This window comes from Mesoplodon densirostris, chromosome 8 (genome assembly GCF_025265405.1).
Source record: "Mesoplodon densirostris isolate mMesDen1 chromosome 8, mMesDen1 primary haplotype, whole genome shotgun sequence".
Lineage (NCBI taxonomy): Eukaryota > Metazoa > Chordata > Mammalia > Artiodactyla > Ziphiidae > Mesoplodon > Mesoplodon densirostris.
This window is the reverse complement of record NC_082668.1, coordinates 534,960-556,641: the sequence shown is the minus strand read 5'-3', so window position 1 is coordinate 556,641 and position 21,682 is coordinate 534,960. Positions and strand designations below refer to the sequence as shown.

The following is a 21,682-nucleotide window of genomic DNA, read 5'->3' as shown; positions in this document are numbered from 1 at the left end:
ATGGGTTTTGTGGGAATTAATTATGTATTTCAGGACACGGAGAATACAAAATTCTTTTTGTTACCTGAACATAGGCTAGTAATTGACTTGGAAAACTTTTTTTTTTTTTTTTTTTTTTTGCGGTACGGGGCCTCTCACTGTTGTGGCCTCTCCCGCTGCGGAGCACAGGCTCCGGACGCGCAGGCCCAGCGGCCATGGCTCACGGGCCCAGCCGCTCCACGGCACGTGGTATCCTCCCGGACCGGGGCACGAACCCGCGTCCCCCGCATCGGCAGGCGGACTCTCAACCACTGCGCCACTAGGGAAGCCCCAGTATGCAGACTCTTAATTGTGGCCTGTGAGCTCTTAGTTGCGGCATGCATGCGCGATGTAGTTCCCCGACCAGGAGTCAAACCCGGGGCCCTCTGCATAGGGAGCATGGAGTCTTACCCACTGGACCACCAGGGAAGTCCCTTGAGTACCTTTTTGTATTCCTAAAGCCATTTGTATTTCTTCATAAGAGCAGCATGAGACATAAGTTATAATTTTTTCAGCATGATTCTAGTTTTTAACTTTGTTCAGTGTCTTTCTATTCAGAAATTTTTCATTTCTACGTAATTGGATCTATCAGTCTTTCCCTTTGTGCTCCGCTTAGGAGACTGTACTCAGCCCGTGATTATGGAAACATTCTCCTCTGCCTTTAGTCAACTGGAATTTATCTTTGTGAACAGAGTGGAGGGCCGACTCCCCACCTGGTTTGTTGCCTGGTTCATGCTCTTCTCCCTATGGGAAAGGCTGCCAGACACTACGTTATCCACGGGATCTCATGCAAACATGGACTATGAGACTCACCTTTTTAGTAAATATCAGAATTGTTTGATAAAATGTTTACTGAGGCTAAAAATGGTTCCTACAACCTTAAAGTTACAAAGAAATGTGACTCCACACACTCTGAGAATGTAAAATTGAGGAGTTTTTAGCTTTATTGATGCGTCAGTTTCTGAGCATAGAGCCTCAGGTTCATCTGTTTGCTCGGTGACAGTTTGCGAGCCTCCTCAGAAGGGAAAGCAAACCAAGAAGTTAAATATAATAAAGTTGTGCGTGTGGGAAGGGACCTTATGCCGCAGTGTTCGTAAATCTTTGTTGTCTGAAGTCGTGTTAACCCTCCTCGTGTTTCTTCTCGTCTGTCTCACCACAGCCTAAATGCGATGGCCAGGTGTTACTGACCCAGGTGTGGAAGCGCTTGAATCTGATAGAATGTGACTACTTCGGCTTGGAGTTTCAAAACGTCCAGTCCTGCTGGGTATGTGCTTCTCATCTGCTTTTGGAGATAGGCTCTAGGTGGGCTGCAGGTGCTTGTGATGCTGCATTTGGGCCAGAGACCTCTGAGGACCTCCTGGAATGATACAAGCAGGGCACATTGTTATTATCAAAGCATTTTATTTACAGCTGTAGGGAATATATTTGCCTTCTACCTAAGCCTGAATTGGCATCCCCCCTAATTTTTTTCAGTCTACTAGCACATGTGCCAAGGAAATCCTTTCTTCATAAGTTCTAAAAGCAGCTAGAGTATATCGTGTGTGATAATCATTTCAAGAGTGGATTTTGAGCAAACTGCTTTACTAAGCTGGTTATGCCTCATTTTACTTAATAGGTGAACCATAAAAGTGTGGAGCTTTAATATTTACAGGTGGAACTGGTTTAAAGAGACCAAATGAGCCCATTAGTTCAAACAGCATGTCGGCATCGTAGAGCCCCTCCTACCCCTGTCACACAGTAACCCACTCATCAGCTCGCTGTTTACAGGGGCAGCGGGTGCCCGATATTTGTTCGGTCTTAACAGATACCAGCCCCAGCACGCACACACAGAGTTCCAGGTGCCCATCCTGTGCACGGCGACAGCAGCCTTTGTGACTTGGGGTGGTTAGCCGCATCCTGTCCTTCTCCGCCTCCCACAGCGGGCCCTGCTGTACTCTGTTAGATCAGGATTCGACGTGTGTCTAAGAGCAGCAGGGCCAAAATACTCCTGCCTTAAATATCTCCCTTAATTATAAATATTTGTGTTTTGTAACATTCTTATTGTTTGTTTTTTTGTTTTACGGTACGTGGCCCTCCCACTGTTGTGGCCTGTTGCAGAGCACAGGCTCCGGACACGCAGGCCTAGCGGCCATGGCTCACGGGCCCAGCCGCTCCGCGGCATGTGGGATCCTCCCGGACCGGGGCACGAACCCGTGTGCCCTGCATTGGCAGGCAGACTCCCAACCACTGTGCCACCAGGGAAGCCCAACATTCTTATTAAATAGAGAAATAATTTAATGGATTTGATATCTTTTCTTAAATCCTCTTTAGATCTGGCTTGAACCTATGAAACCCATCGTTAGACAAGTACAAAGTAAGTCCTTTTCTTAACTCTTTAAAACTCTGCTCATTTAAGATGCTTTGTCCTTGACTGTTCAAATTCAAGGCACGTTCAGACGATCATGGTTGTCACCACTCTCTGGGCAGCAGCAGAGTGACACCAGCAGCAGGTGAACTTGGTGGTCACTTTGCTGTTTAGCTTTAAACTGTAAGATGTGGAGGGTGGGGCATCGTTTAACTCAGATAGTTCTCAGTTACTTGCCTCAAATTTGGAAGAAATAGGATATGCTGCTCGATATTGCCTTCATTTTTGGCCAATACGCAAAAATAAGTGTGCAGTTTCTAAGTTATGAAAAGACATACGGGGTGAAATCCCTAGTCATCTGAATTCACCTGTAAGTTTTTTAGGACTAAATTGAGGAGAAGAGGTTGTATGGAAGGAACTTTTGTTCACTGATAAGCGAAGGCCATTTCGGTTGCCATAGCACTTTAGCAAAACAGTTCCTCTTTTCTTGTGGTGGAAATCACATGGCTGTGTTATTATAAAATTTCAATAAAGCTAAAATACTCAGATAAGCTAATATCCTACACTTTTTCTTTACAGTAATCAGGTTGTTCTAGTTCAGTATAGTGAATGATAACATTTTTCTTTCACTAAAGTATATAAGGATTTCAAAAATAATGGCCCTTTTATTATTATTAATTTTTTTTTGGCCTTGCCGCGTGGCTTACAGGATCTCATTTCCCCGACCAGGGATCATACGCAGGCCCTGGCAGTGAAAGCCCGGAGTCCTGACCATTAGGCCACCAGGGAACTCCCAGGCTTTTTAAATTTTTACTATGACTAATAGTATAAACACCCTAATTTTTTAAATCACTTTTTTACTCCTAAAATATAAAGAAGAATACATTTTAAGATTTTAATGTGCAGTTTCCTGCTTGTTTTTAGGGTTTCTTTTAGTAATCTCTACTTAAACCAAAAGTTTTCAGTTTTTTCTTTGCTATATGTGACTGGTACTTAGGACTAACAGTTTCATGCAGAGGAAATTTCTTAACATCCTCTTACTTGAAAAGATTTGCTTTAACAGTCCATTTGAAAGCACTAGCTCAGTCACACCAGAATATGCAGAAAGATGGCAAATACAGAGTGTGACCTTATTTGTGGACTTAAAAATTTTTCTTTTTATAGGGCCAAAGAATACAGTGCTTCGCCTAGCAGTGAAATTTTTCCCACCTGATCCGGGTCAGTTGCAAGAAGAATATACACGGTAAAGAGCTTGACTGACCCAGAGCTGCCGTGGGCAGGGTCCTCCTTCACCTGTGTCCCCGACAGCACCTGTGCTTTACCTAAGCACCTGGTCAGGGTTGTTTATTCAAAGAATGAACCTAGTGTCTGTGTCAAAGCTGTAACCAAGGTGTCATAGTTTTGCATTTTCACTCTTGCACAGACACAAATGCAAATAGGGTTTGGAAGAAAGTTTATGGCACAAATTTGAGAATTAAAAATGGCGTTTGAGGGTACTGGTGAACAGATATTCTCCAAACGAGCATAGATCTATGCCTGTGCATGAAGTCGGTAGGAATTTCGCCCATTCCTTTACTTTTTTAATCAACAAAATACACTTACTTGGGAGTGTCCTTATGAATATATGGAGCAGAAATACTTTAGGTGATTTCTTTTGTGCTACTCTTTTAACTTCACGATTGATTCTTTGAAAGAAAATGTTTGCAGTTGTTTCATCTGGGCAATAAGATGATGGAAGTGTTTTTTTTCCTTGTGTTTTATGTACTGATTTTATCATGAGGAATAAAGCAAAAACCTAAATATCAACTCAAAACCCGGAGTCAGAAGTTAGATAAGAGAGGGCTATGATGATGATGATGCAATAGTAACAGAATAGCTTCCTGACCAAAAGTGGATTCATACCTGGGTCCTCAGAGTCTTAGAACCTTTGCTTAGAAGGTCTTTCCAACCGCTTCTGTATCACAAAGTCATAGACTCAGCTGCGAGGACACGTAGAGACCGCGAGGCTCTAGTCTCTCATCTTTACGGGTGAGAAGCTGAACCCCAGGACGGCAGGAGGCGCCTTATGAGTGAGCACAGAGCTTGTCTTAATTGTGTATTAAACACCTCACATTTACCAGGAAGTCCCTTTTGAGAGAATCACTTTTAAATATATATTCCTAGACAATGGTGAGTAACAGGAAGTGTTAACCTAATTCCGTGTCCTGGGTCCGAGCCGGGTTTATGCAGAAGGTCATTTTTTTATTTATAAAAAAACTGCATGTTTGTGGTAAAAGAAGAAAAACTTTAAAGTTATGTAGAGTAAAAAGTCAGTGTTCCTCTTCACTCCCTGCCCACCCACCCTTCCCAGAAGTATTAACACTTGGACGTGAGTCTTCCAGATGAATTCACAGCAGTATGCCAGTGGACGTGGGGCTTTAAGTCATTATTTTACAAAACAGTATCAAACTCTACACAGAGAACTGCAGGTTGAGTTTCTTTTTCCCCCACATATCCATGGCACGCCATGGATGTCTTTCCGTATTAGTATGTATGGCTGTAACCTAATTTATTTAGCCAGTCTCATGTTAGTGCAAATTTAGATTGTTTCTAGTTTTTCTCTGCTATAATGCTGCAAATAAACATCCTCGTCCACATATCTTTGTGAACTCTGGAAGTGTTTCTGTAGAAAAGTTCATAGGGTTGGGATTGCTTAAGGCCAAGGGTGTGTACATTTCAAGTTTAAGAGAGCACAGTAAACACTGACAGCTCACACTGGGGTGGGACCCCCAACAAGGGCGGGGAGTCTGTCTTGCTCCCCATCGTATTTCCAGCTCCCAGAACAGCACCTGGAGCATATATGTGCTCGGGGATTATTTGCTCATGGAATGAATGAATATATATATAGTTTCAATCACCCTCTCTGTTACATTCTCACCAGTTAATTCAAGACTACCTGTTTCTCAGATTCTAGCCAAGACCAGACATTATCAAGTTGCCTTAAAGCTTCATAGCCACACTTGAAGCTTTGTCTTCATTGGCTATTTCTGCTACTTCACACAAAATCGCGAGTGCAGTTTTGTGTGTGTAACAGAAGTGGCATGAGTTTGTGAGCTCTGTGGTGCCGGGCCTCCTGTGACTGCCCTTGCTCGCTGTCTGCTCTGGTGTGACCTGGGGCTGTGTGTCCTCCTGAGACAGACGTGGGAAGTGTGTTCAGAAGCTTTGGAGCTGATCTCTGTGCTTGGAACTCCCTCCTAGATACTTGTTTGCCCTGCAACTTAAGAGAGACCTTCTGGAGGAGCGTCTGACCTGCACAGACACCACGGCTGCCCTCCTGGCGTCCCACCTCCTGCAGGGTGAGTGTCCCGCTGGCCCCGCACTCACACGGGATGGCTACGCCTGTGGCTGACTCACCTGCCCCGGGCTGGGCACCAGCAAAGGACGGGCGGTTCAGTTTGCAGGTTTTTCTGAGGAGCCGAGGGTTAACTTCCCACCTGGGAGGGGAGACGGGCCACGCGTCCTCTCCGCGGTCTCACGTGGCCCTCAGACCTCCAGTGGGGGGGCTGGGCAGCACCCCGACTCTGGGGAGAGCGTCACAGCCCCCGTGACAAGTCAGGCGTCAGTCCCCGAAGGACAAAGGAAGCCCTTCAGGATCTCAGAGCGGGAGGTGGTTTGAGCGCCACGGTGACTTCAGGCATGAACTGGGAGAAGCGTAAGAGGAGGGTCTGGAGAGCAGGTGCGTGCTTCCCCCTGGGCTCTCCAGCCCCCTCCCCCCGCAGGACAGACAGAAGGAAATCCCTGCCTGGCTTCTGGACTAGAGGCTGGACCACATCTTCCTGGCATAGAACGAATACTTCTGAAATTTGAACTCAGGAAGTATGATATAGAGAGATTCCAGAATTTTAGGGACTTCTACGTTAATGGGTTAATGTGCAGTTTACTTGGTCCTTCCCTTGACACACCTTCTCCAAATAGCAGATTTTACCAGAGGTTTGCCATCCTGCGCAACGGGACCCATTCACGCCCATAAGCACAAGTGTCGAAGTGGCTTAGTTATCTGTGATTTGTCCTGAGGTCCTCTCAGGCAGCAGGTGGCTTTTCAGTGCAGACGGCCTTCGGCAGTGCCTCTTGCTGAGGGCTCTGTGCACAGCTGAGTTATCTTAGAATAACTTGTCTGCCTGTAAGTTCCACCTTGGAAGTGTGCTGCTTAGATTGAAGGATGGTAAAGAGCCACGACAGCCAGATTCCGTGTAGGATTCTGACCGGGTCTTTTGCTTTAAAGTTAGGTGGCTGCTGAAACGTGAACGGTTCTGAGGCTCGGATGCAGCAGCAGACGGTGGTCTTGTCCTTACCTGGGTGGTGGTGCCGGGGTTATGCGTGAGAATGTCCTGTTTTGTAGAAAACACACACCAAGGTGTGATCCTGTGCATGCAGCTTTTCTGTGATTTGAGACTATCTCAAAACAAAGTATGTTGCTTAAAGTTATTGGGCTTTAACTACTATTTTGAAAATGTGTGGCCTTAAAATACATGACATTAGAAAGCAACATGCATTGTTCCTCAAGAATTTGAGAGGGCCTGAAGGGAGAAACAATTTAAAATACATTATCTTGAAACAAAATAAAGGACCTTATCCTGGTCACAGTAGTCTTGAGACAACTTACAGAGAAAACGTTTAAAACGTAGCAAACAGGGTAAAGCTCAGAGTTTCCCTCCCTGGAGCTGCTCACCAGCGTCTTTCCTCTTCAAGACTCAGAAAAAATTCTCTTCGCCTGCCTTTATGTTTGCCTTTAACGGCATAAAATATTTGGAAAAATAAAATACAAAATTTTGTTTATTTAAGGGATATATTTTTTTGCTACAGATTTAGGATAATTTTCTTCTGCTTTTAATTTACGCACTTGCATGCACAAACGCTTGTATTTTTCTTCATGTAAACGTGAGAAAGACCGCTTGTTACTTTCTCGTCTCAGCGGAAATAGGAGATTATGAAGAGGCGCTGGACCGGGAGCACCTGCGGGCCCATGAGTACCTGCCGGGCCAGGAGCGGGCCCTGGAGCAGATCCTGGAGCTCCATCGGGGGCATGCGTGAGTCGGCGCCGCCAGACGTCGGGGCAGTCAGCTGGCCGGGCGGGACTCCGTCCACAGGCCTCTTCGGGACAGGCTGGGAGGGTGCCCGGGCCCCGGGCAGTGCTGACGTCCCTCCTTAAGGTGGGGGGTGGTGGACGGGGTCCTGCACTGGCCGCGCCCCGTCCTCAGGTGTCGGGGGCGGGATGGCTCCTACTGCAGCCCTGCTGCCTGGCTTCCCTAAGGCTTGACGCTGGGACGAGGTGAGGGCGACCCAGAGGAGGAGGGGAAGAGAGATGGGGAGGCCATGAGAAGGGCTGGTGGCCCCGGGCCCGGGGGTTGTGAGCTTGAGTTCACCAAAGGGAGAGCTCGATGGGGAGGGGTCCCGGAGGATTGGGCCCCCCTTGTGGGGGAGCCTGTTGAGAGGTAAGCGCACTGACGTCGCGTGCAGGGCGGGGGTTGGGCAACGCAGACCCAGGCTCCAACCCTCGAGGATGCCCTTCCCTGTGAGGCCGTGCGCTTTTCTATGCCTTTACCGCTCAGAGCTACCAGCGGGCCTTTGTGTGCCTGGCTCGGGGTGGCACTGTCTGTACAGATGTGTCACTTGTGGCACGTGGGCTGGAGTGCCAGGCAGAGCCTGCTCTGCGGGGAGGATGAGGTGCAGGACCATGAGGGTGCCGGTGGAGGCAACAGCTTGGGGGTGGGGGGCACGGCACCCGAGGTTCTAGGAGCCAGTAACGGCCCCAGCTGCTGGCGGGAGGCTGCGCGTGACCCCACGGTGCCGCGCGTGCCCTGGGCTGTGGGCCCCCCTTCGTCACGTGGTGAAATGGAGCCAAGGCCTGAGCTCCGTCTTGGGTGTGGTGGTTTGGGGCATTGCCGGGCATCCAAGCTGTGCACACAGGGCCACCCTTTCGCAGCCGCGGCCTCAGCGCGCACCTGGCCCTTAGGGCTCTGGCCCAGCTTCCTAGAGCCCCTCGGCGTGGCCTCTTTCGAGGCTGCCTTGGTTCTGGCTGGTGGCAGGGGAATGCACCGCGCCCCGTGTCACACCCAGACCCCGAGGACCAGCCGAGCAGAGGGCCCCCTCCCCGTGCCAGCCTGAGTGAGTCCCATGTCTGTCCCAAAGGGGACGGTCACCTGTGTGGGATTTGCTCCTAGAGTTGGGGGCAGGGTCCCCTTCCTGCCAGGACACACAGGGCCGGAGCCAGGCGCCCGTGGAGGGTGGGGTGGCCGCGGTGTGAAGCGTCGCACCGGGGCAGCAGCGCCCGGGGCAGGGGTGGAGCCAAAGCGCACTGTGCAGGGTGAGCTGGGGTGGGGAAGGGGTGAGGCAGAACGGGGCCAGGACGCGCCCTGGAGGACGCTGGTGGGGGGAGGCCCCAGAGGCCGTGAGAAGGAGGCCGTCAGGACGGGGCGGCGAGCAGCCAGGGGAAGGAAGACAGCCTGGGGCCACGGACCCAGGATGGGGTCCACAGCCCCGTGGGAGAGGCTCACCGCCAGGCCCGGTGGGTGGGGGTTCACGACGTGACCGCCCCCACGCATGGGGAGGCCGGTGGGACGGTGACCAGTCTATGCTCAGTTACACCAAGAGCCTGCCTTGAGGGGAGTAAAACACCAGACCTGAGAGGTGGCTCCGTGTCTGCACGTCGTGTGTTCGTATGCACGTGTGCACGTGTTTGTAAGTGTTGCAGATACCTCTAAAGTTTGTATGGAAACACGAAAGACCCCAAATAACCAAAATAATCATGAGAAAGAAGAACAAAGCTGGAGGTATCACTCCCTGATTTCAAACAACTACACAGCTACAGCCATCAAAACGGGAAGGAAGTGGCATAAAAACAGACACACAGATCAGTGGAACAGGACAGAGAGCCCAGAAGTGAACCCACACACTTGTGGGTGTGTGATAAGAGACAAGACTATACAGTGGAAAAGACAACCTCTTGAATAAACAGCGTTGGGAAACTGGACAGCCACACACAAAAGAATCAAACTGGACCCCTTTTTCACACCATATACAAAAAATAAACTCAAAATGGATTAAAGACTTACATGTAAGGGGACTTCCCTTGTGGCACAGTGGGTAAGATTCCACGCTCCCAATGCAGGGGGCCCAGGTTCGATCCCTGGTCAGGGAACTAGATCCCACATGCGTGCCACAACTAAGAGTTCGCGAGCTGCAACTAAGGGGCCTGGCTGCCACAACTAAGACCCGGTGCAACCAAATAACTAATATAATAAATAAATATTTTTAAAAGATGCCTTACATGTAAGACCTGAAACCATAAAACTCCTAGAAGAAAACAGGCAGTATATTCTTGGACGTGGGTCTTAGCAATACAGTTGACCGTTGAACAACATATGCATGAACTGGGTGAGTCCCCTTATACACGGACTGTTTTCCGTAGTAGATACTACATACTACATGGTCTTAGGCGGGTTGAATTCTCAGATGTAGAACCTCGGATACAGAGAGCTGGCTGTAACTTAGGTGCAGAGGGTCGGTGCCCCTAACCACCGAGTTGTTCAGGGTCAACTCTATTTTTGTTTGGATCTGTCTCCTTAGGCAAGAGAAACAAAAGCAAAAATAAACAAATGGGACCTAATAAAACCAAAAACTTTTGTACAGCAAAGGAAACCATCAACACAACAAATGACCACCTACTGAATAGAAGATATTTGCAAATTATATGTCTGCAAAAATATAAAAAGAACTCATACAACTCAACATGAAAAAGGCAAACAACTTGATTAAAAACTGGGCATAGGACCTGAAGAGACATGTTTCTAAAGAAGACAGACAGATGGCCGACAGACAGATGGCCGACAGACAGATGAAAATAGGCTCAACCTCACTAATCATCAGGGACGTGCACATCAAAACCACCATGAGACTCCACCGCACCCCTGCCAGCATGGCTGTCATCAAAAGACAAGCAATAGGTCAGCAGACGAATGGGTAAAGAAGACGTGGTATGTATTGTACAATGGAACACTACTCAGCCATAAAAAAGACGGAAACTTTGCCATGTGCAGCAGCCTCTATGGACCTGGATGGAGGGCATTGTGCTAAGTGAAATAAGTCAGACAGAGAACGAGAAAGACTGTATGATTTCACTTATGTGTGGAATCTAAAAATACAGCAAACTAGTGAATATAACAAAAAAGAAACAAACTCAGATATAGAGAACAAACTACTGGTTACTCATGGGGAGAGGGAAGCGGGGAGGGGTGAGATAGGGGTAGGGGATTAAGAGGTACAGACTACGAAGTGTAAAATAGCTAAGCTACAAGGATGTACTATACACATAGGGAATATAGCCAATATTGTATAATAACTATAAATGGAGTATATAACCTTTAAAAATTACGAATCATTATATTGCACACCTGTAGCTTATATAACATTGTACATCAACTGTACTTCAATAGAAGAAAAAGACAAGAAGGGACTTCCCTAGTGGTCCAGAGGTCCATGCTCCCAATGCAGGGGGCCCAGGTTCAATCCCTGGTCGGGGAACTAGATCCACATGCCACAACTAAGAGCCCGCATGCTGCAGCAAAGATCGTGCGTTGCTGCAACTAAGACCCACAGCAGCCAAAATAAATAAATAATAAGTAAATAAATAAATAAATATTAAAATAAAAAGACAAGAAATAAGTGTTGGCAAGGATGTGGAGAAAAGGGAACCCTCATGCACTGTTGGTGGGAATGAAAATTGCTGCAGCCACTATGGAAAATAGTATGGAGATTCCCCCAAAATTAAAAATAGATGCAATACTCTGTAATGGCCTATATGGGAAAAGAATCGAAAAAAGAGTGGATATATTAGATTCACTTTGCTGCACACCTGAAACTAACACAACATTGTAAATCAACTCGACTCCAATTAGAAAAATTGTTTTTAATAAATAAAAATTAAAAATAGAGCTACCATATGATCCAGCAATTCCACTCCTGGGTATTTACCCAAAGAAAAGAGAAACACTAACTCGAAAAGATATATGCACCCCAGTGTTCATAGCAGCATAATTTACAATAGCCTAGACACAGAAGCAGTGCCCATCAATAAATGAATAGGTAAAGAAGATGTGGTGGATATACAATGGAATCATCATCTTGTTGAAGATGATTTATTAAAATGCAAGTTAACAGATGTCTATATCAACTTCAGAGAACAGACATTTTAGTCAAAGAATGGAAATCACAAGAATGGCATAACGCAAACAGTGTGTTATTCCTTAAAGATCCAAAAACTCAGGCATTCAGCAGTAAGAAGAAAAAAGAGTTGTTAATGGAAAATCCCACATGGAGTGTTTGGGACTTACCTGAGCATCATGCCTTGGAGCTGCTCGGCGCCATGTGGGCCGCGTGCGAGGCGTCAATAAAACCAATTTTTTGGTGATTATATTTTTATTCATTTTGATAATTTCTTTTTTTTTTTTTTTTTTTTTTTTTTTTGCGGTACGTGGGCCTCTCACTGCTGTGGCCTCTCCTGTTGCGGAGCACAGGCTCCGGACGCGCAGACTCAGCGGCCATGGCTCACGGGCCCAGCCACTCCGCGGCATGTGGGATCCTCCCGGATCAGGGCACGAACCCGTGTCCCCTGCATCGGCAGGCGGACTCTCAACCACTGCGCCACCAGGGAAGCCCGATAATTTCATTTTTATAAAAGTGTATTCTAATGGTTAGAATTGTACTTTTTGAAAATAGTTTTTTAAAGTTTTGAAATGGGTTTAATGAGATACTAGAGTTATCTGTGGTATTTCCTTTATTTACTATTTGTCTCTGCATGTAATGTTTGCACGTTACTTTGTATTAAGATAAAATTATAAGGCTGAACATCTAATGAGTGCAAAGAAAACATTCGACCCACTAGGAAATGGATTACAGAATAGAAGCAAGCGGACAGTTTCCGTGGCCTGTGTGCAGTGTTTTGTTTGATGTGCGTACATAAACATACAGTGAGTGACTGACCCTCTGAAGAACAGAGCCTCCTTTGTTGGTTTGTTTCTGTGGTCTGTTTTCCTGGTCGCTTCTGTCCTGTGTTTCGGCTCTTTCAGGAGTGCTGTGATCATGCTGTCTTTTATTACAGGGGCCAGACGCCTGCCGAGTCGGATTTCCAGGTGCTGGAAATTGCCCGGAAGCTGGAAATGTATGGCATCAGGTTTCACACGGCCTCTGACAGGGAGGGGGCCAAGATCAACCTGGCCGTTTCCCACATGGGCGTCCTCGTCTTCCAGGTAGGAGGGCGGCTATGCTGTGGCTTCATGGGATTGTTTTACGTTTGCTGGGAAGTCTCTGTTGCTGAATCCGTCTTAGACTTGGAGGAAGAGCTTTGCGGACCCTCTGATCCGACCTCTCACCCGTTAGAGAAGTTGTCTTCTTGTCCTGGACTCACTGTCACAGGGACCACGGCCCCCAGGGCGCTCAGTCACGTCCCACTGTCCTTCTAATGTTGACAGAAGGTCGCCCCCGTGGAACCTCAAGCCCAGGCTCTGGCTGCCCTGTGGGGCGGCGTCCACCCCCATGGGGAGGCTGCTGCCCTGTGGGGTCTCCGCCACGGGTCCCAGTCACCGTTTAAAGCACAAGACAGAACAGCCTGGGGACCCTCCGAGGGCAGTGCTCGGGTTCCCGGGGATGTGTGCGGTAGCAGCGTTCGGATGGGTGAGTGTTACATAAAGGGCCACTGAGTTGTGTTTGTGGTGAATGTCCATGTGCCGGGCCGTGGGGTGTGACGCGCCTGGAAACAGCTGCCAGGGCGCCGGCCTGCAGCTCGGGAGCCCTCGCCTCGCCAGATGCTCCCGTCTCCCCTCCAGGAGCTGCCTGCTCCCGGCCCGTGAAGTCGGGCGCCTCTGATGGAACGTGGTGCCCGGGGTTGGCGGTGGCACTCTTGGCGCCCGGCTGGCTTTGCGGCTCTTCCCTCTGTGGCCCATCTTCGCTGCCGGCGCCTGAAACGGCTGATCTGATCCAGGCCTCCCTGATCAAGGACACTTTGTTTCTTCTGCTTTTCCTTTCTCTTTCTCAACTTAGCAAGCAAATTTCAATTTCCCATCAGAAAAAAATTTAATTTTGCATTTAGAATGTCAGTTCTGTTACATTCCACCTAAAATCCAGGCCCTTTGAGTGGTGTCCAGGGTCTCCTACACCTGCTCCCTTTGATGGCGGTTCCTACCTGGCACAGAGGGGGAAATCACATCCCTCAGAGTCAAGCTGTTGTCATTTCTCCAGAAAAGGACAAATAGTTTATGACCAGAAGAAACTGTAAAAGCATGAGGTTAGAGACTTGAAATGGAAGGCGGCAGATTGAATTCATCTCCACTCCCTCAAAATCCCCACCGGCATGACAATGAAGGAATTTTTTTTTAACTTTACATCAGTAAGAACAAAGAATGGAAAAGGAAACCACAGAAAGCGAGGACTATCAGCAGAGTCTGGGAAGTAGGGAAGCAGCCCCTGACGGCCTAGCGAGGAGCCTGGGATCCCCAGGGGGGCGGGGAGGCCGGCGGGGCCGGGGCAGACAGCTACAGCACGCCCCGCCCCACCAGGACGAGGCGCCTCCCTCCCCTCGGAAGGTGGAGATGAGGTGCCTCATGAGCGGGGTTCTAACGTCGGGGGCCCCGCTGCAGCCCTGGGAGCTGCCAGCCAGCGCTTCAGAGCCTCCTTTTGTAAAGACTTTGATCAGGAAACACTTTCAAGCGTCCCAAAAAGCTGTGAGAATGAGAATAGCACACAGAGACCCCACGCACCTGTCCCCCAGGTTCAGCTGTCACCATTTGCACCTCCCGCTGGCATGTGTTCTCATCCCTGCAGCACAGACGCACGCCCAGACGCACACAGTTTTTTCTGAAGCCTTGGGGAGTAAGCTGCACACGTCAGGGCCTTTGCCCCAAGAACCTCAGTGTGTGTTTCCCAAGAGCAGAGTATATTCCCTGTCGTGACCACAGTCAGTCACCGCTGAGGCCGTGGGCTCTTAACACCTGGCGCACGGTTCCATCCCCAATCCTGTCCGCTGGCCAGTGGTCTCCCTGCAGGACAGGACCCCATCTAGGACCAGGCCGTCACGCTGGAGTCGCCTTTAATCTGGAACATTCTTTTTTTGTGTGTGAAGACGGTGTTGAAGAATACAGCCCCTTTGTAATAGAAAGTTCCTCGTCTGCGTTTGTCGGCTGTTTTCCTGTGATTAGATTCAGGTGACGTGTTCCCAGCTGGACCACTGCCCAGGTGACATGTGTCCCCCTCGGGGGTCACACCCGAGATGCCACCTGGCCTCCCTGGCGATGCGAACCTTGATCCCTGTGTTTTCTGGCTCTTCTACTGCATAGTTACTGGTTTTCCTCTTTCAACTAATAAGCGGTCCATGGAGAGGCGCTTTAAGACACAGATGTTCTGTCCCTTGTCAGATGTCCCTTAGACTAGCATCCCCTGGTGATGCTCCCTGGCCAGTGTTGACCAGGATGGTCACTAACTCAGGCACACCCAGAGCCTCGCTGACAGTGACCAAGGGTCGCCAGAAGTTTGAGGAAAGCCTTTCTTCAGAGGAAGATGGTATTTGAGGGACAGGTGCCAAATTTGTGGGAAGAAGAGACTCAGAAGAAACAGAAACTGTGCCGGGGGTGGAAGAAATGGAAAGCACGGCTCCTCAGAGAGGATATACTGTTGTTCATCTGTCAGATCGGCAGAACAGGAAAATCGCTTTACCCCGCATCACGTTCGTGAGGAACAGGAACACAGCTTTAGCACGAGTGTAAACTTTTTCTCTTGTGATTTTTTATTCTGGCCTTGTTTATAATAGTAAAATATTGGTAATTAATTATTAGGAGGCTGGTTAAATAAATGGTGGTGCATCCATATTATGGGATAATTGGACAACTGTCCCAAGGTTGCATGCGCTGTGTCCTGATACGCGAAACATTCTTTGAGATGTATTGTTAAATGGAGAAGATGTTCAAAACTGTGTGTGGAATTTGCTACCGCTTATGGGGAAAAGAGGGGAACTTATACACACACACACACTCTATTTATTCCCTAGAAAATAAACTGGTGTTGGCTGCCCCTAGGATGGTTACTATAGCCTGCAGGCTTTTAGAAGTGGGGAGAGGGGCCTGTTCATTCTGGACTCAGTTTTGGTACCTTAAGAATTTGAACCTTGTTAGTATGTTACTGTGTTATGTTTTCTTTCTTTTTTTTAATTTAAAAATCCTTTAATTGCTCACAGTGTTAACCATCATCTGAGCCTTCAGACAGTCATAATCTTTTTTCAACAGTAACATCAAAGATCATTGATCACAGATATCATAACACATATAATCATGAAAAATTGGAAATATTGTGAGAGTTACCAAAATGTGACAGACACGAAGTGAGCAAATGCTATTGGAAAAACAACGCCCATAGACTTGCTCAGTGCAGGGTTGCCGCAGACCTTCAATTTGTGTGAACTACGTTTTCTAAAAAGCCTCACAGAAATAAGGGAAAAGTTTGCATCTCTGAAACGAGAGCAGGGCAGTTACGGAGAACAAGAGTGACTGACGCACGTTGGCGGAACGAGAATGTTTGGAAGATGCAGTTGAGGAAATATCCACAGAACAGAATAAAAGATAAAGGGTGGGCTTCCCTGGTGGCGCAGTGGTTGGGAATCTGCCTGCCGATGCAGGGGACACGGGTTCGTGCCCCGGTCTGGGAAGATCCCACATGCCGCGGAGTGGCTGGGCCCACGAGCCATGGCCGCTGAGCCTGCGCGTCCGGAGCCTGTGCTCTGCAACGGGAGAGGCCACAACAGTGAGAGGCCCGCATACCACACACACAAAAAAAAGATAAAGGGTGAAAGTTGGGAGAGAAAAGTAAAGAAAATTCCAGCACCATCCAGGAGGTCCAGCATCCCAGAATTCTAGAGGCAGGAACCAAAAAGCAGTGGAGGAATTGTTAAAGAAATTACACGAGAAAAAGCTTCCAGAACTCAAGGCACAAAGTTCCAGGTTGAAGGTGCCTGCAGATTCCCAGTGTGATGGCAGCAGGACTCGTCAGCGTGAGCTGCCAGAGGTGGGGGCAGTTGGAGTGCTGCCGGGCTGGTAGCAGCAGGACTGGAAGCTGGAGATGGAGGTTCTACACGTGAAAGAAGACCATTTCCAGCCCGGAATTCTTTGCCCTGTACAACGTGACTCCTGTGCAAAGAGAAAATGAAAGCGTTTTCAGATACGCAGGTTTTCAGAAATTCAGTTCCTGCACAGCCTTTTGAAGGCTGACACTGGAGGAGAGAGAAACTCGGATGAGAGTTGAGGAAACAGGGTGACTCAGGTTGGAGAAGGCAGAGGGGCGGGCTGTGCTCAGATGGGGAGAACGTTCGTCAGCATAAGCACGGGGGCGCCCTCCAAGAAAGGGCTGATCAGGGGAGCTCCCCGGCGTCCGGTGGTTAGGACTCGGTGCTTTTCCTGCCAGGGCCCGGGGTCCAGTCCCTGGTTGGGGAACTGAGATCCTGCAAGCCGGGAGGTGTGGCCTGTGAAGGGGCAGGGAGAAGAACTGAGCGATGGCTTCATGGTTTAGACCATATCGAGGAGTTTTAAAGGTCTGCGGGGAAGGTTTGGGCTGAATTAGCGCTGGGTACCTAGAAATTAAGCAAATGAAAAGAGGCAGTTAGTGACTCAAGGAAAAACAAAAGCAAAGGAGCAGACTTCCCTGGTGGCGCAGGGGTTAAGAATCCACCTGCCAATGCAGGGGACACGGGTTCGAGCCCTGGTCCGGGAAGATCCCACATGCCGCAGAGCAGCTAAGCCCGTGCACCGCACCTACTGAGCTTGCGCTCTAGAGCCCGTGAGCCACAACTACTGAGCCCACGTGCCACAACTGCTGAAGCCCGTGCACCACAACAAAAGAAGCCACCGCAATGAGAAGCCCATGCACCGCAATGAAGGGTAGCCCCTGCTCGCCACAACTAGAGAAAGCCAGCGTGCAGCAACAAAGACCCAAAGCAGCCAAAATTAATTATTTAATTTTAAAAAGCAAAGGAGCAAAGTATAGTTATAATTCAGGTTGGCTCAACTTGCAAGCAATACTTAAGTGATCAGTAATATAAATACCGAATTTTAAATTTACCAAAAATGGAGGGAGTGTGGGGAGGGGTGGAGGTCCAGGAGATGAGATCTCGGAGCAGGGTACAGTAGCAGCCTTGAACGAGCTGTGTGGACATGCAGATGCAGGTCCGGAAGGCGGTTCTGTCCGGGGGAGCAGGCCTGAGGGTGGCCCGGAGAGCCCCGAGTCTCTGGGTTCTGTTTCAGGTCTTATTTGGCATTTAGAGCTGAGCCATGGAGTTTTTTGATAAAATCCAAAATGAGAGCAGTGGCTCTGAGTGTTGCACTGCTCGGTGAGGGTCAGGGTTGCCCAGGGCAGAGTGAGGGCAGGCATCCATGGATTCTTTGTTTCCACTTTTGATTTATGACTCGGTTAAAGCCCTGGGATATGGTGATTTTTTATTTTGACCCAAAGGGAAAATGAGAAGGCAAGCTTGCAGCCGGGAACAGTGTGTCTGTCGCTCTTCTCTGTGTCTTCCTGGGGAGGACAGGCCCTTCCCTGCCCCTCCTGTGCCCACCTGCTTTCCTAAGCCTTTGCCCTAGGCACCTACCATCTAGAGGCGAGAGCTGTCGGTGGGCGTTTTCTTTTCTTTTGTTGATGTTTTATCCTTTGGTGGTTTTGTTTGCTTTTTTGAGAACACAGTTGAAAACCCTCGAATATTTTACTCTGAGTAGCAGTTGAAGTGACTTCGTGTCTGGACAGTGTTGGGAGCTGGGATACTTAGGTCTCATCTAGACCCTGTCATTTGTTTCTTGGCCTCAAGGACACTTCTTAACTCGGGAATTTAAAAAACTGGATATAATTCACACATAACGTAAAGTTCACCATTTAATAGTATAATTCAGTTGTTTTTAGTATATTCACAGAATTGTGTCACCGTCACCATTAACTCCAGAACGCTTAAATCCCAGCCTCACCCCATACACCGTAGCAGTCACTGCCCACCCCTGACAACCACTAATCTGCTTTCTGTCTCTGCTGATTTCCTTGTTCTGGACACTCCTGTAAATGGCCTTTGTGCCTGACAGCTTTCCCGTCTCAGAGTTTGTCCGTGTCGTGCATGTTTCAGTGCCTCCTTCCTCTTTAATTGCTTAAGTTGTTGTGGGGGGTTTTTTTTTGTTGTTGTTTTTTTTGTTTTAGTATCTCTGAAGGGAAAACATTCTTCACCTTGCCACCCCCCATCTTGAATTTGTAGAAAAGAGTAAATGGTCATGAGAATCAAGAATAGAAAAGAAAATGCCAGAAAAGTGTTTCAGTACATTTAACATTTTAATTCTGGAAACGTTTCAAGGTTATAGAAAGGATATGAGAACAGTAGAAGGTGCTCCTTCCCCAGAGACGGCATCCAGCTTCCACCAGTTGCCCCAGTCTCGTTGGCTTCAGAAGATCCCTTCTAAGGTCAAGCGCTCTGCCCAGTCAGGATCCCGCTCTGGCCTCTTCAGTCTGGAACTCTCTTCCTTCTCTCCTTGATTCTCCCGACCTTGATGCTTTGGAAGGTTCGAGGCCAGTCATTTTGTAACATGGGCCTCCCAGTACCTGCTGACGATCAGACCCTAGTTAAGCTTCTTGGGCGGGTGAATCCCAGAAGTGAGAGTGTGCCTGGTCCAGCCGTGAGGTGGCCCCCGGTGCCTGTCTGTCCCACTGCCGGTCGTGCCGGTATCCATCACTTGGTTGGAAGGCGTTTGACAGGCTTCTTTGCTGCAAAGTGACTTTTTATCCTTTGTAATTAGTAAGCATTTTGTGGAGAGATACTTGAAGACTGTAAACTTCCCTGATGATTGCCAAAAGGCAGCTTTTTAAATTCCATTCTTCATGATCCTAGAAGGAAGGGTTTTCTCCTCGTTTGTTTATTGTCTTTACGTCACTGTGGACTCATGGGTTTGCATTATAATCGTACTATCACTCAAGTTATAATTCGGGTTATAATCTGATACTTGATCTGTTGTCATTATTTGTTTTGATCTTTAAATTGGTCCACATCAGGGAGTCCCTTCAGGTGGCTCCTGTGCCCTTTTCTTTTTTGTTAGATTTTTTTGATGTAGACCATTTTTAAAGTCTTTATTGAACTTGTTAAAATATTGCTTCTGTTTTATGCTTTGGTCTTTTGGCTGCGAGGCATGTGGGATCTTAGCTCCCCAACCAGAGATCGAACCCGCACCCCCTGCATTGGAAAGTGCAGTCCTAACCACTGGACCACCAGGGAAGGAAGTCCCTCCTGTGTCCTTTTGACATTTCCCCGTCATTTTTTGAGCACTTGTTTACTTTCTTACACAATAAGATGGTACAGGTTCCTTTGTTCTTTGCCTGCCCCACCCTGGAAGAGCAAAGGGCCCTGGTCTCCTTAGTGGACAAAATTGTTTAGAAGCTGAGGTCCTTGCCCAGTGTGCCCACTCTGGAGAGTCGGGGGTTCAGCCTTGGGTCCGGGTCCCATCCGGCACCCCTGGGATCCCTCCATCCTTCCCTCTTCCCTTCAGTGAGAAACCCAGCTCCGCTCCAGACCCGCTCCGCCACCACCAGGCCCCTCCCAGCCGCTGTCCTCGCAGTAGGGGGGCTTCAAAAATGTTCACTGTTAACACTGAAAAAAAGAGGTTGTAATAAAGCTTTATCAAAGAAAGTTTTCTTCCTAAAACAGAGAGATTAGTATGTTTAGTATTGACATTTTAATTCAGTCATTCCGAACATAAAATATCAGGGGCTTGCTGTGCTTTCTGGCAAGGATGTGACTTAAACCTTCTCTGTTTCATGAGAAATCATGTGCGTGCGTCTAGGTTACAGATGTGTTCCTCAACGAACGTCTGTCTCCTGAATTTCAGAGCAGCACCAAGATCAACACTTTCAACTGGTCCAGGCTCCGAAAGCTCAGCTTCAAGAGGAAAAGGTTTCTTATCAAACTCCACCCAGAGGTCCATGTAAGTATTATTTTGAAAACTTTTTAAATTATAAGAGAATTTACCCTGCTAGCATACTGAGTTTTTAATTACTTCTTTTTAAAATTTATTTATTTAATTTTGGCTGCGTTGGGTCTTTGTTGCTGCACGTGGGCTTTCTCTAGTTGCGGCGAGCAGGGGCTACTCTTAAGTTGCGGTGCACGGGCTTCTTATTGAGGTGGCTTCTCTTGTTGCAGAGCACGGGCTCTAGGGCACGTGGGCTGCAGTAGTTGTGGCACGCAGGCTTAGTAGTTGTGGCTCGCAGGCCCTAGAGCGCAGGCTCAGTAGTTGTGGTGCACGGGCTTCGTTGCTCTGCAGCACGTGGCATCTTCCCAGACCAGGGCTCGAACCCGTGTCCCCTGCACTGGCAGGAGGATTCTTAACCACTGCACCACCAGGGAAGTCCCTTTAATTACTTTATATATCGTTTCAGCATAACTCACATAAGAATTTAAGGACAGGATTCAGGGCTAGGGACGGGCTTAGGGGTGACCTGCCCAGCACTTCTCACCTAGGGGGCATATCGGCATCCCCGGGGGCGGCCCCACGCCGAGACTCAGCTGTGGGGTTGGCCTGAGAGAGTGCACGTGCGACAAACTCCCAGGGCTGCTGAGAACTGTTGGTCCATTACAGCCAGTCCTTCTTTGGGTAATAAAGCTGAAATACAGAGTGTTTAGCTGTGATCTGAAGAAGCTCCACAGCAAATCAGTGTTGGAGCTTCTGTCCAGAATGAAGAGAGGGGCGTTCCCAATATTCTCGTGTGTCTTTGATTCAGAAATTGACCCTTTAGTAGCTCTAATTGAAGTAGACTTGATTTTCAGAAAATAAATGTTCCTTTCTTTTGAGATTGTGAGTCAGTAAGGTAATAATTAAATATAAATTTACTGAAATTAGTAAAAAGGGGAAAAAGTAAATGTCTGTACAGTCTGATAGTTGGAAAAATCCAGTACGTCAGACTATTCAAAGATGTCCACGTTGTTACATGTCTACTGTACAAAGGAAGTTAGTAAATAAAATGTAGGTTAGCTGAGCCGCCGTGGGATTGAAGCTTAGGAGGCTGTCAGCTTAGACACACTCCAGGAGATCAGAGCTCTGGGCCAATCTGGAGGAGAGGCTTCACCTAAGCTTTTCAAAGGCACTTGATTAGCTTTTGTCAAACCCCAGGGTCATGTGCGATGTATAAGTGTGTTTGGTAGAAAGTATGAACAGATAGCTTAATTGTTTTTTACTCAGATATTTCTTCTGTGGATGAGAGAGAAGTATAAGGAATGCCAAAAACATGTAC

At 48.1% G+C, this 21,682-nt stretch overlaps 1 protein-coding gene across 1 annotated transcript in view; it reads left to right on the top strand.

The window, feature by feature from the left end:
* FARP2 (FERM, ARH/RhoGEF and pleckstrin domain protein 2) overlaps positions 1-21,682 on the top strand; it is an 88,969-nt gene that overhangs the window by 34,801 nt on the left and 32,486 nt on the right. The window contains exons 3-9 of the mRNA XM_060105720.1: positions 1,178-1,282; positions 2,329-2,371; positions 3,527-3,605; positions 5,600-5,697; positions 7,314-7,428; positions 12,498-12,645; positions 20,284-20,379. Coding sequence (XP_059961703.1) covers positions 1,178-1,282; positions 2,329-2,371; positions 3,527-3,605; positions 5,600-5,697; positions 7,314-7,428; positions 12,498-12,645; positions 20,284-20,379 — 684 coding nt within the window. The remainder of the gene's footprint in view (positions 1-1,177; positions 1,283-2,328; positions 2,372-3,526; positions 3,606-5,599; positions 5,698-7,313; positions 7,429-12,497; positions 12,646-20,283; positions 20,380-21,682) is intronic.